Consider the following 13,767-nt stretch of genomic DNA (forward strand, 5'->3'; position numbering starts at 1 on the left):
CGTGATTGTGATCTTTTGATTTTGAACCGTTAGATTGCGCAAATCCCGGGAATCATCTCTGAAATTGGTAACTTTTCTCGAAGGTATGCCATTTTATAGCGCCAGGGGATACTCTCTCTGCATCCCTTTCTCTCTCTCTCTCTCTCTCTATCTCTCTATCTCTCTCTTCGCTTTCTCTCTCTAGGTTCTCTCTCTAAAACGCTCGCGCACACACTCTCTGAGCTTCGTTGATGGTCAGTAACGGAACTTACGATGTTGACCTTAGATGTTCGGCAGAAACCCTAACCTGTTGTCGCTCGGAAACCTAAGCCGCCATGGACGGAGACAGGTTCGTAGTATCGGCAAGGGAAAACCCTAGAACGCTGGGGTTTGCCCCGGAGCGCGGTCCCGGAGGCAGCGCTACCGCCACCGCGAAGCCAATGTCCAATGAAATCTCCCAAAAGCCACTGGTCCCGATCGTCGACCGATTCAAGGCTCTGCTAAAGCAGCGGGAGGACGAACTTAGGGTTTTGTCTGGCGACGACGTCCCGCCGCCGACTACTGAGGAAATTGTGCGGCTTTACGAGATTGTGCTATCGGAACTCATCTTCAATTCGAAACCCATCATTACCGATCTCACGATTATTGCCGGAGATCACAAGGAGCACGCTGATGGCATTGCCGATGCAATTTGTGCTCGAATTGTCGAGGTCTGTTTGGATATAGGTGGATGCTTTGTTGGAATTTTTGTATTTGTGTGAATTTCAGGGGTTCTGTATTTGTGTATTGGGTTAGTTTTAACAAAAGTGAGATTTTTTATTGCGCACTCCGAGCATCTTTCAATGTCCTTCTTCTTTGTAATTATCATCAATCGCCTAACAAACAAGCTAACGATGGTTCTAGTAAAATTCTACTGGTTCATAATTTTTTTGGATTAGAATTTGTTCAGGTTTACCCGTTTTAGTTTGAACCTATTTAGCAAGACCATTGTCGGAGAATCCTGCGATAAATTGAATGGATGGATATTTTAGTTGGTGTGCCGTAGTAATAAAGAACAATTCTTTTTGGATGTTAATGAAATTCTTCATAAGAAGTTGTCTAGTTCCACAGGTTACAAGATGGATTTGCTTAATGAATTTCCCTTAGCGCATTAAGCTGGTGAGGTCATGGTGAAGCGTTTGCTAGGATACTGATGCTTATGACAAATTATAAATGGATTTGTTCCTGTGGACTTCTTGTAATGACTTGACTAGGTTCATTAGTTACAGAAGGAATCTGTTTTCTAATTTATTTATTTATTTTTGACCAGTGAATGTCTGAGAAATCGTATCTGTAGCATTTGTTGAGATAATAGCAGTAACTAGTGGAAGAAATAATGGTAGAGAGAGTGATACATTCTAGTTTGTATTGAATTTTGATTGGTCTGTTATTGATGGATGGATTCCTTTTTTAGGTTTTCTATTTTGTTTAAGTTTTCCTCTTAGGTAATTAAGTTATTACAATTAGAATTCTTGTTATTTGTTGGCAAGGAAAGTTCTAAATACATTGAGTTTGAAGATTACTGTTCTTTTTACTTGGGTTATGCCCCAGGCACTTTTAATTCCATTTTTATTCTCTTTGGCTGTTCGAAAATACTACTATTTTCTTTTGTTTCAATGTATTTGCCGCAATGTAGTTTGCTTTAATCTTCTCCTTGTTCTGTTCTTTCTAATTCATTGCCTTTCTCTATTACACGGTTATTGTTTTCCCTTTCTAAATTGAGTCATTCTTTGAGGAACAATTGGTTATATGTGGTTTGGTGGTATTCATTGTATATGTCTTGTGTACCTTAGTGTATGGTTTTTTGTTCTTTATCTATAAGATTTCTTGCTTATCCAAAAAAAAAAAAAAAGTGGTTTAGTGATTTCATTGGCATGTTTAAATTCCATTTACTTGTAATGAAATTTTCAACTAGCTACAGATTAGTGTGAATTTCCAGGAATTACAGAGATGAAACTAAAGAAAGAATTTGAATTCATGCATAATATTCATATCACAGATATAGTTGCAGAGAAATATAGGAAAACTACATTGTAGGCCAGTGATATTGAATCTGTCTGAACATCCATTTCTGCAATTTCTAATGTGCAAAAAGTCTTTACCAAATGAAAGAACCTATAATTTTGTTAATTAGAGACAAATGTCTCTGAAGTTAGGCATGAGGTGTTTTCCAAATGCATACCTCAGCATAGGCTTCTTGTAATTTGAGGCCTAAAGGTTTGCATAGATATTATCCTGAAGATCCATAATTTATCGATGTTGGTGATATCTTAATCTACCCTTGGTTCCACTGCAGTGATTGAAGCAATGCATTATGTGAAAAAAAAAAAAAAGCAATGCATTATGTGAATTTGGAACATCATGCTCTAAAGTTGCTTGCTTAAATTCATAAACTGTATGAATGCCATGATGATTTCATGCCAAGGCTGCAAATGCTATGCTATGGACAATGAGGATTGCAATTTTTTTTTAAGGAAGGAACCTAGTGTGTTTGTTTGATGTCCATGTATGGGCCTTCATGCTTTGATGTTCATCTTTGCAGGTCCCAGTTGAGCAAAAACTACCTTCTTTATATCTGTTGGATAGTATTGTCAAGAACATTGGTCGGGACTATATAAAGCACTTCTCCTCCCGTCTACCTGAGGTGAGTGGATTTTAATGTATGGTGTGTCTTTTGTTTTGAAGGACATTTGAACACATTTGATTTTCAAATCATATGATTCTGATACTGCTTTAATTTTTCTTTCTCCCAAGGTTTTCTGTGAGGCATACAGGCAAGTTCACCCTAACCTTTATACTGCCATGCGACATCTGTTTGGCACTTGGTCTGCGGTGTTCCCCCCATCTGTCCTACGTAAGATTGAAGCTCAACTGCAATTTTCACCCACACTAAACAACCAATCATCAGGCATGGCTTCGTTGAGAGCCTCTGAATCTCCTCGGCCAACTCATAGTATACATGTCAATCCAAAGTACTTGGAAGCAAGACATCAGTTTGAACATTCACCCGTGGATAGTGTAAGCTTTTCAATAAATCTCTCTTATCTCCTGTTTTGCTAGAATGCACAAAAGAGTAAACACAGCTCACTCTAGTTCACCTATGGTAATCTCGTTATCCATAAGGTGTATAGATCTTCTAGTGGAACATCTTTACACCGATGCACATGCTGTGTTGGTGGTGACATGGACCAGTATCAGTAGATTTTGTATCCAAGAAAGATATCATTTGGAATAGATTGACTTGTCTTTATTTTTGAAAATTGCATGGATTGTGATGGTGAGGGTTCATTTGATTCGGTGAACAATTGTAAATTTGAGCAAAAATAATATCTCTTGGTAATAAAACCTACAATAGTGGAATTTTATGTTTGGAGTTTCAAAATGAAAAACTATAATGAATCATACTATTGATCAAGTTGAAAAAGAAATGATGTGTCTGTGCATGATTGAAGGGACCACATGGTCAGCAGAGTGATTCAAGGCTCAAAAATCATGATATGAGATTCTTTTCTTGGCTAATGACCAGTTTTGAACTTCATGCATGTCCTGCTTTACCTTTGTTACAATTCTCTCTCCATGTCAACTTGAAGTAGCTGCCTTGGTGTGTACACAATGCACAGTCTCCATGTTTCCCACTGGCAACGAGCCCCATGTAGGGACTTCAAATTAGCAGGTTCAACAGTTCCACATGGTTCAACATTAAACCAACAACTAATTGACCGGAGCTAAAACCTCCTTCCTTCTTTTCCCCCTGTCCAGTTCTGCATGCAATCCATGCTTTTAATTTGATAATCCAATTTTTCCTAATAAGCATAGGAACCTCAAATTACTAATATTTTGCACATTTTGTTGGCCTTAAAATCAATTTTGGCAAAAAAAAAAAAAAAACAAAACAGAACATTGAAGCATGTTTTAACCAGATGTGCTAGGTTTGGTGGGTGCCAATTGATTTGGTGCCATTGAGTGGCTTCTAATGTACTTTTGGTCTCCCCCATTGGTGGGTTACTCTCTCTGCTGTAAAGTTTACTCACCTGGCGGTAGGAAAGGTCAATATGTATAAGCTGCTTTATGAACAGAGAGTTAATAAACTTTCGATGGTAGGATCACTCTCATTCAGTCCACACTCTAGTAAAGCCTAGTATGAATCTTTGTTTAAGATTTTGATTACGGTTTCTATTGAATTGGATATATGTTTGTAACCCTCTCTGTTTTGGGAGGCAATGAAGGAAAAAATAAAAAAGAAGAGACAGGTAATGAAATGGTTAGTCAAATTTGTGTTGCTAAAGAGCTGAAGTATAAGTTGATGTTTATAATATAGTTATAGGAATACTACTCCTTACTGAAATGGTTGTGAAGGTTTATAGAAACCCTGTTACCCTTTTGAGCATCGGTGGTAGGAATTCTGTTGAATAAATTTCCAATCCAACCCATAGCAATAAAGAGCTTTAGCTGGCTATCTCAACTTCCCAACTTTAAGAAGGCTTATATTTGATGTTGCAATGACCTGCCTATACAAAGTAATGAATAACATATTGTTCGGAAAATACATCCTCTGCATAAATCTGGTTTTGGCATTAAATAATAATTCTCCATATCCAGTTTGGTATCCTGTGTTCCTATGTATATATGTTGTGATGAGAAACAAATAATTCATTGATTAATGCAATTGAAGGATGAGGAATCCTTCAAACATGCAATGGATGGTTAAAAGGAGGGAAAACTATGTAACAAGAACAGCAAGATGACTATACAGTTCCAATATGTCCTGTGTACTCTTGTGTGCTTTTAGCACCTATTAATACACTCTTATCAAAAAATGCAATAAAGATGACTATGCAGTTCCAGGATAAAACAAGAACATGTACAAGATAGAGAAACAATGCATGATTCAAGAGAGTAAAAATCTTCTGTTAAAGAAACCCTCTGCTCGCTTCCTTGTTTTGCTTTCTGGTTTGGCACATGATTAGCTAAATGTGAGGATCAAGAAAAAAAGCAACCCAAGTTATTGGCTACATCTAAAATTTGGCAAATTTACATGTTATACTTCCATATTGTGATACATTTGAGCTATTTATCAAAAAAAAATTGTGATACATTTAAGCTATTCCATTACTTTTACAATGAGCATAATTTCCTTAAATTGCTCCATGATGCTCTAATCAATCTAGTTTAAGAACTTAAATAACTTCAGTGACAAATGCAACAAATAATTCTCATAGCACACTGGAGTAGCATCATATTAGTTCAGTGTTTGCACTTGTGGAAAAATATCTAATTTCCTTACTATGTTACATTTTTTTAATCACAATCCAAGGGTCATTCTATAAGGTTGAGCCTGGGGTTCAACTCTTACGGGGCCAGTACTGTCTGATCCTTCATATGCCTACCAAATGCACCACTATGGTTGATCAGTTGGGCTTTATGCTAGAGATCTGTGACTCTTTTTTCCAATTGTTTGCCCATCAAACACTTGCATTGTATGAGGATGGATTGGGTTTGACGTGCAATTTCAGGACTAATGTCTGAGTGTTTTCAGTGGCAATGAGATGTGTGCTTGCATTTGCATGAAAGAGATGCCAATGAGAATGCTATACTCATGAGAGCCCTTCAAGGAGAAAGGATGGAGAAGTTGCTTCAGCAAGCCAAAAAGGATGGTTCAGAGCTTCTCCAGCATTTAATATGTGCTATTTCAAGCTTGTCTTCAATCTGTTAATCCATGAATAATATTTACAAACTCCAAATTCTGATAATTACTTGAATTCTTAGGGGTTCCTCTATATTTCACATCTTCTGGCACTTCTATATTTACAAACCCTATATATTTATTGTTTTTTGTGCATTCTTTTGTTCTCTAGATTTGTTTTTCTGTCTTTTTCCCTTTATTGGGTTATGGTGGCCAAGGGAGGGGGAGGGAGAGGATTGTTGTTTGCTATATAACTCTTGCTACCATAGTTTTCCTCCTAAAAAATGATGGAACACTCCTAGAAGATTTATATGTTATTTTTCAATGAATGACATTGTTTTGAACCCTTATCAACAATGAAAATGCATAATCTATTTGTAACCCTTGCAGAACATGCAGCATTCACGAGGAACTTCCTCAACTCTAAAGGTTTATGGGCAAAAGCCTGCCATTGGATATGATGAGTATGATTCTGGTCATACAGAGGTTATATCCTCACAAGCCAGAGCCCAAAGGTTGAACTCAACTGGAAGTGTGGGCCGGACACCATTTGCTCTTGGCGCTGATAAGCTGCTTCCCTCTTCAACTGCTAGAGTCGCAAAATCGACCTCTCCAAGAATTGGCACTGCTGGGTCTTCATCTCCTCCAGTTGAGAAGTTTTCAATGGATAATTCTCCCAGAAGAGTTGTTGAAAGAGCTTCTCCATCTCATCGTGGATTTGAATATGGACTTGTCAGACCGATGGGCAGGGATGAGGAGACAAGTGACAGGCAGAGAAAACACTGGTCCAATGATAGGTTTGAAACTTCTGCTGCGCACAACCTTAGTAATGGACGTGAGCGTCAAGGACTGAGAGCGTTAATTGATGCATATGGAAATGACAGAGGGCAAAGAACTTTAAATGATAAGCCTCCAAAGGTTGGACACCTGGATATGAATGGCACAGACAATAAGGTGCCTAAGAAAGCATGGCAGACTACTGAAGAGGAAGAGTATGATTGGGAAGATATGAACCCAACTTTAGCCAACCGCAGACAGTGTAATAATATCTTGCAATCATCAGTTTCACCTTTTGGAAGTTTTAGGACAAGACCTGGCTCTGGGGCACTTGGTGCGGCCCCACTGGAGTCTGATTTCAATAGGAGCAAATGGTCTGGTCAGGCACAGCTTTCTATGGTGGATGATTCTCCTGTTATTGCTGAAGATGTAGTTCCTACCACCAGTGTATGGTTCCTCAACTTGTTTACTGTGCAATTCTAGTTGTTCGAGTGACACTGTTAGTAGTTAGCATGGAGTCCAAAATGATATTATTACTTGCGAAGATGGTCTTTATTCATTTATTTACTTCAGCATGAAGTCTTCTGTTGTCATAATTTTCATCAACTTTGTCCTGCTTTTTAGGAAGATAATTTTTATGCAATTTGAGTCTGATTAAAGCTTTCCATTAAAACATAGTTTTTATGCTGTTTCAGTCTGACTAGAGCTTTCCATTGAAGTGGGTGATTTCTTCTGCTCTTCAGCCTCAATTCTAAGTCTTTTCATGGTCCTTTCAAAGCCCTTTGGTGTTTTTCAACTGGATCATTCTAAAAAATTCTAATACTGAGATGCAAAGCTATCTTTGCAGTTTTTGATATTGACTAGGTTAATTTTAGGACATATTTCCATTCCAATAGTCATCTCTGTTGATGTTTGAGGGAGTTTTTCTCATGGCTTTCTTTTGGTGCACAGAATTGATCTTTATAAATGATGATAAATTACCCTTTGTTAATGTTCTAAAGTTATACTCTTTTTTCAATGGAAGAAAAATGTCATTCATTTGTTTTATGCATAGAAAAAAAAAATGATCTTCTAGGTCCCAACTATGAGCTATCGTTCTGAAAAGTTTAATATTTTCAATGCAGTTAGGCCGAGGATCAATAAGTAAGCCTGGATTTGGAAATGAAACGAAATTTCATGGTTCTCACTATCCTCAAGAATCCTGGAATTTGGTGCACCGTGTACCTCAGTCTTCACAACACAACCGTAATGCCAAAGGAAGAGGAAAGAATTTCAATACGCCCTTTTTGGGGAGTGGAATATCGTCTTCAGCTGCTGAGACAATTTCTCCTCTTATTAGTAATATTCCAGATGCTGATGCACAACTTCGTAGACTCCCTACTGTTGCATCAAGAATGGGTTCTTCAAGTCTCAACTCTATGAATGTGGAGGTTCAGTCAGCTGCTGCACCTGCATCAACTGGAATGTGGCCTCCAGTAAATGTGCACAAAACTCACCTCCCTCCTTTACTGTCCAATCTTCCACAAACAAAACAAATTAGGAATCAGTTCAATTTGATGAATGCTACTACTGCGGTTGTGAATCAAGATCCAAATAAGTCTTTGTTTTTACCTGAGTTAGATAGTAAGCTGCCTCAAATGGCTAATCGGCAGGCCAGATCAATTCCTTTAAATGGGCAAAACCAGACACAAGTCACTCGTTTACAACCACAGTTTTTGCCACAGGAGACTCATGGAAATTTTGTTCCATCTACCACAGCTCCTGTGTCATCATATTCAGTGGCACCTCCCTTGAACCCTGGATATACCCCACAAGGGCATGCTGCTGCTACAAGTACCATTTTGCTGAATCCAGTACCTGGTGTCCATTCGTCTATTCCAATCCATAATATCTCAAACAGCTCTGTGCATTTTCAGGGGGGAGCCTTGCCACCTCTACCCCCAGGTCCTCCTCCTGCCACATCACAAATGATAAATATACCTCAGAATACAGGTCCCATTGTCTCTAACCAACAACCTGGAAGTGCATTTTCAGGTCTGATTAGTTCTCTTATGGCCCAAGGTTTGATCTCATTGGCAAAACAACCCACGGTTCAGGTATCTATTAAATAATTTTCCTGTGTTAAAAAAGGTTTTGAATAGTTGTTTTTTTGTTGCCATACAAAATTGTATTCAACCATTTCTTTGATGTTTAGGATTCTGTTGGAATTGAGTTTAATGTTGACCTCCTTAAGGTGCGCCATGAGTCTGCAATAAGTGCTCTATATGGTGATATGTCAAGACAGTGCACAACATGTGGTCTTCGATTCAAGTGCCAAGAAGAGCACAGTAGTCATATGGATTGGCATGTGACCAAGAACCGGATATCTAAAAACCGCAAACAGAAGCCTTCTCGCAAATGGTTTGTGAGTGCCAGTATGTGGCTTAGTAGTGCAGAGGCATTGGGCACTGATGCAGTTCCTGGGTTTTTGCCCACTGAGACAATTGCGGAAAAGAAGGATGATGAAGAACTGGCTGTTCCTGCTGATGAGGATCAGAATGTTTGTGCATTGTGTGGAGAGCCTTTTGATGATTTTTATAGTGATGAGACTGAGGAATGGATGTACAAAGGCGCTGTCTACTTGAATGCTCCGGAGGGATCAGCAGCAGGCATGGATAGGTCACAGTTAGGTCCCATAGTGCATGCCAAATGCAGATCTGAGTCTAATGTGGTTTCCCCTGAAGATTTTGGACAAGATGAAGGGGTATGCATTTCTCTCTATTGCAACATATATACTTGTTTTTTTTTTTTTGGATAGGAATGCCATATTTAATTTATAGGTTTTCTTGTCTTTTGTTCCAACGTGATTTGCTTTTTCATTTTTTCATATTGTGTTTCATGATCACCTTAGATAGCACAAAAACCTTCTCCCTTAACTTACATCGTTTATAGGGTAATCGATGGTGCTAGAAGTCTAGACTCTTGGTTACATCTCATTACTCTTTTATTTGATGGTAATATTCTCTGTTGGCTTATCACTGCGATATTCAGGCTTAAATTGTGTTATCCATCTGTCCTCATCTTGAAAGACACTTCTGCAATATAACTGAGTCTTTTAAGGCACTTCTGAATTTAAATCAGAGCAAACATAACATTAGATGGATTAGGGAATTTCATTTTCTTCATGAGAGAGCATCATATAAGATGATGGCACTCTGATTGGGTGTTTGTTAACTTTGTTTAGCATTGGATGAGCAAATTGCGTTGAGTACTGTTTACTTCCAGAACATTGAGGATGGGTTGTGTATATTTATGCACAACCGTTGCAGTGTCTAGCGTCTGCCTAAAATATACCATAGCATAAGTTGTATATGTATTAAGAATCACTTGGTTGTTTGAAACTGTGCTATCTTTTTGGAGTCCTTTCCAGTTGTAAATTATAAAATCAATTAGATTAGATCCATGTTCTTTTGCCTGAAATGTGATGCTTATGACTGCAAGCTGAGTTATGTGGAGTAGCTTTTCTTTTTAATATATATGCATTTTTCTTACAACCTGCAGGGAAATATGGAAGAGGGTAGTAAGAGAAAAAGGATGCGAAGATAGCTTAATTAGACCGGCTTCTATGTCCTCTGTAACTTAAATTTGAGTTTCCCCATGTTAGTGGTATGCTCTTTACTTATTTTCACAGTAGTGTTGGAGCTTGCAGCACCATGGCATTTTGCCAGAATCATGTACATGTATAGTTGGACTTGTACCATGCACATCATCTTGCAGCAAAAGGTTACAAATTCTCTTGCAGCGTTTCCTTTCTGGCATTCTTCTCTTCTCTCTGCAGTCAAACCAATCTGGTGGGATACTTAAAGCATTTTTATGGTGTTATTTCTACTAATATTTATGTTCCAAGGAACCTTTAGAATATGTTATATGCTTCTAGAAAATTATTTCTGAACCCAAAGTGTTCAATCTATTAATCAGTTTACAGCAGTTGAGGGCGCTCTCTGCAATTTTTCCGCTTCTTGTTTTAGGTCTTTGCAGGGTGGATGCAAAGAGCCAGTAGTTTACCAAAAGCAGATTCTGATGCCCTCTTAGCTCATTTTGCACCAAGCTGTTGAATTGGAAGCAAAAGTAAAATTGTGATTGAAACCAGTTGTGTAGCCTCCAAAGTTTGTTGCACTCATTTCTTTCTTTTTAAATTTTTAAGGTCAAAGTTATGTAACTCTTAATTCTACGATTTTTTTTCCAAATGGTACATTACCCTTATTGAACAGGATATTTCTTTTCCTTAATAAAACATATTAAGTTGCAGTTTCAATTGATCAATCAAATTTTGCATATCTTTTCTGCCTCTTGAACTTTAAAATTACATCTAGTGTACCCTAGTGGTGATGATGATTGATGGGTGTTTGTTCTAGTAGCAAATGGACACAGCCACAGGCTTATGGGCTCACAGGATGCCTTTTGTTGTCACCTAGGCTGGACCCTTGTGTGAGCCTGAAAACAGTTGGGGCATCCTTATCTCCGCGCCCACTACAATTTACTACAACCTTGGCCCCGTCTGGGAGGGTCGGGCATAGCTTGTCCAGAAATGCCAGAGCATGAGAGGCTTCCAAGGCCGGGAAAATTCCCTCTAATCTGCACAATAATTGGTATGCTGCAAACAAACAGTGAAACAAAAAACACTCTTAGAAACTACACACATAGATCGACCGCAATTAGCAATTAACATTATAGATATGGCAAGTGGTAGCTGCTTACCATCTACAGCTTCTTGGTCAGTGACACTGTACGACTCCACCCGCCCTGTTTCTTTGAGAAAGCTCAGCTCTGGGCTCACCCCTGGGTACTCCATCCTGTATGTGCAACAAATTAGGCAATTAACGTTAGACAAGGTTCCTAGTAAGCGAGAGGTCAAGGTTGTCTGAACATGTCTGATTTTGGCACCACTGAAAACTTTGGACACCAATCTGATGTCCTCTTCGCAAATTTTAGGCGAAAGGTCAAGGTACCTAGACGTGCTTGACTTGACTTCACCAACTCCGGGTGCGTGAGACTTTTAAAACTTTATTACGTATGGCTTTTACTGAGTGCAAGGTCAATGTCAAGGTCAGGTCAACATCACTTGTCATATTACTTATGTAAAAGGGTTTTTAAGTTCAATTTTGGTACAAATAGTTGGGAGCTTTTGGATAATTGCATATGATGCAAGCCATAGGAGTAGAGAGGTTTTCAACCAAAGGGTGAAGGCGTGAAGGCTTGAAACAGCTACCAAGGGGTGTGCTGTGTTGCACGATGAACAAATAATAATCCATTGACTTTAGAAGCGATTACTTACCCAACTCCAATTGAGTGTGGCCCAACTATCTGCCCTTCCTCATCTTGCAACAAGTAGCTCATAGCTCCATGGTACACACCCACCTCTCCTTTAGCCAAAGTTGCAGAGTGTTTCCCACTCTCCAGCCCAAACCCAGCTGCCTCAACTCCAATCATCCTCACATCTTTATCCGCTATGAATTCATGGAACAGCCCTAGTGCATTGGAGCCACTCCCCACGCAAGCAACCAACACATCGGGCTTCCTACCCCATCTCTCCATTGCCTGTCTCCTTGTTTCCTTCCCAATTATTGATTGAAACTCACGAACCATGCTTGGACATGGGTGAGGCCCCACTGCGGTGCCTATCAAGAAGTAGTTTGTTTCCAAATTCCCAACCCACTCCCGGATCGCTTCTGAGGTTGCGTTCTTAAAATTCCCATCAACAGATTTAACCTACGAGCATCACCGATAAACAAGAAACGACTTACTACACAAATGATAAAACAAAACAGCTAAGCATAGTTCTGATATCAAGGGGCAGAAAGTATATATATGTATACCTCAGCACCTAGGAGCTTCATTAAGAGCACATTGGATGCTTGTCTTTCCATGTCCAAGGTCCCCATGACGATGGTGCACTTCAAAGAAAGTTTAGCACACGCAGCGGCTGTTGCAACGCCGTGCTGCCCAGCTCCGGTGGCCGCCACAATACTCGTCCTGCCCATGCGTTTGGCGATCATGGCCTGTGCAATGGCATTGTTGATCTTGTGTGCTCCACCATGGTTGAGATCCTCCCTCTTTAGGTAAATCTGTGGCCCACACCCACTCTCGTTCTTGTAGTGATCCGTGAGGCGCTGAGCGAAGTAGAGAGGCGTCTCGCGTCCCACATAGTCCCTTAGCGCCGTCGCCAGCTCCTCCTGGACCACAAGTTCCGAAATTATCAGCATGAGGCCACTAATGGGCATATTCATCAATTCAGTTATTATATAATATTATGTATAGATGTATTAATTAATTACTACTTCCAAAAAGAGATAATAAAAAATTATTCATGATCAAAACCTGAAATTCAGCATCATGCAAAACCAGGTTGAATTCAGCTTCAAGCTTGCTCAAACAAGTCATCAGTGTTTCAGGCACAAACTTCCCCCCAAACCTTCCAAATTTTCCCGTAGTACCAGTCATTTTCCTCTCATTGGTTTCAACCTCTCTTCTTGACAGTGGCCTTGGCCTCACGACCACAGCGGCCGACCCAGTTGGTGTGCTTGCAGTCATAATGCTGTCAGCAGCACTAGCAACTGAGCAAACCACCAAGCCATTGCCTCTTCTTTTGTCTAAGGTTGCTTCTGCGGGAAATTTCAGAGCAGGAAGGAAAGAAGTTTGGAGGTTGCAAGCCATGACTATGCAGAGACAAAGCGAGAGAAAATTAAGTTGAATGATTAATGGTGGTGGTATTTTCAGGAGATGGGCTTGGTGTGTTATATGGGAGAAAAAAAGTTAACACAGACAATGATAGTAACGGTAGTTCCAAGGCCTTTCGCAGAAACATAGAATCTAAAAAAGTAAAACCGGATGAGTTTCACGTGCAGCAATGCTACGTACCGACCATCCCATGTGGGTGACCATGATTCATGTTCCAAGTACCTTTATTTATCCTTGAAGAGGCTATCGTCACAAACTCTATTGATTAATTGGTCTAGGCAAATTAAGGCGCGATAACGACCGATGCGACTGCTCCAATGTATATCTTAAAAGTAACGATTAAGAGAATATTATTGATGCAACTTGCAAGTGGGATGGGGGTTATTATAAATTAATCTCAATCCATAATTGTGATTGTGGACTATGGTTCTTCAAATTAAATTTGGTGTTCTTGGTTGCTAGTCTCTCAAATGATTCATAATCCATCTACATGAAGATTAAATCCCGTTTTGAAAATAGCTTTAGAAAATAATTTATAAGAATAATTTTTGCATCATATTTTGTGTTTAAAC

At 39.3% G+C, this 13,767-nt stretch overlaps 2 protein-coding genes across 2 annotated transcripts; one reads left to right on the top strand and one right to left on the bottom strand.

Annotated features, from left to right (window-relative positions):
* Window positions 1–128: 128 nt before the first annotated feature.
* Window positions 129–10,444, top strand: LOC117922973 (polyadenylation and cleavage factor homolog 4). The gene is made up of 7 exons (XM_034841217.1): window positions 129–689; window positions 2,561–2,662; window positions 2,773–3,036; window positions 6,092–6,925; window positions 7,603–8,574; window positions 8,673–9,221; window positions 10,019–10,444. The coding sequence occupies exons 1-7, from the start codon at window positions 315–317 to the stop codon at window positions 10,061–10,063; spliced, it is 3,141 nt and encodes a 1,046-aa protein (XP_034697108.1). The 5' UTR covers window positions 129–314; the 3' UTR covers window positions 10,064–10,444.
* Window positions 10,445–10,717: 273 nt separating this feature from the next.
* On the bottom strand, window positions 10,718–13,232 carry LOC117922974 (tryptophan synthase beta chain 1-like). Its single transcript, XM_034841218.1, has 5 exons — window positions 12,836–13,232; window positions 12,334–12,690; window positions 11,793–12,226; window positions 11,216–11,310; window positions 10,718–11,111 (listed from the first exon to the last, which is right to left on the bottom strand). Exons 1-5 carry the CDS (start codon window positions 13,169–13,171, stop codon window positions 10,897–10,899), a joined length of 1,437 nt encoding a protein of 478 aa, XP_034697109.1. The 5' UTR covers window positions 13,172–13,232; the 3' UTR covers window positions 10,718–10,896.
* Between the last annotated feature and the right edge of the window lie 535 nt (window positions 13,233–13,767).

The sequence above is a fragment of the Vitis riparia genome, chromosome 10 (genome assembly GCF_004353265.1).
Source record: "Vitis riparia cultivar Riparia Gloire de Montpellier isolate 1030 chromosome 10, EGFV_Vit.rip_1.0, whole genome shotgun sequence".
In the NCBI taxonomy this organism is placed as follows: Eukaryota; Viridiplantae; Streptophyta; class Magnoliopsida; order Vitales; family Vitaceae; genus Vitis; species Vitis riparia.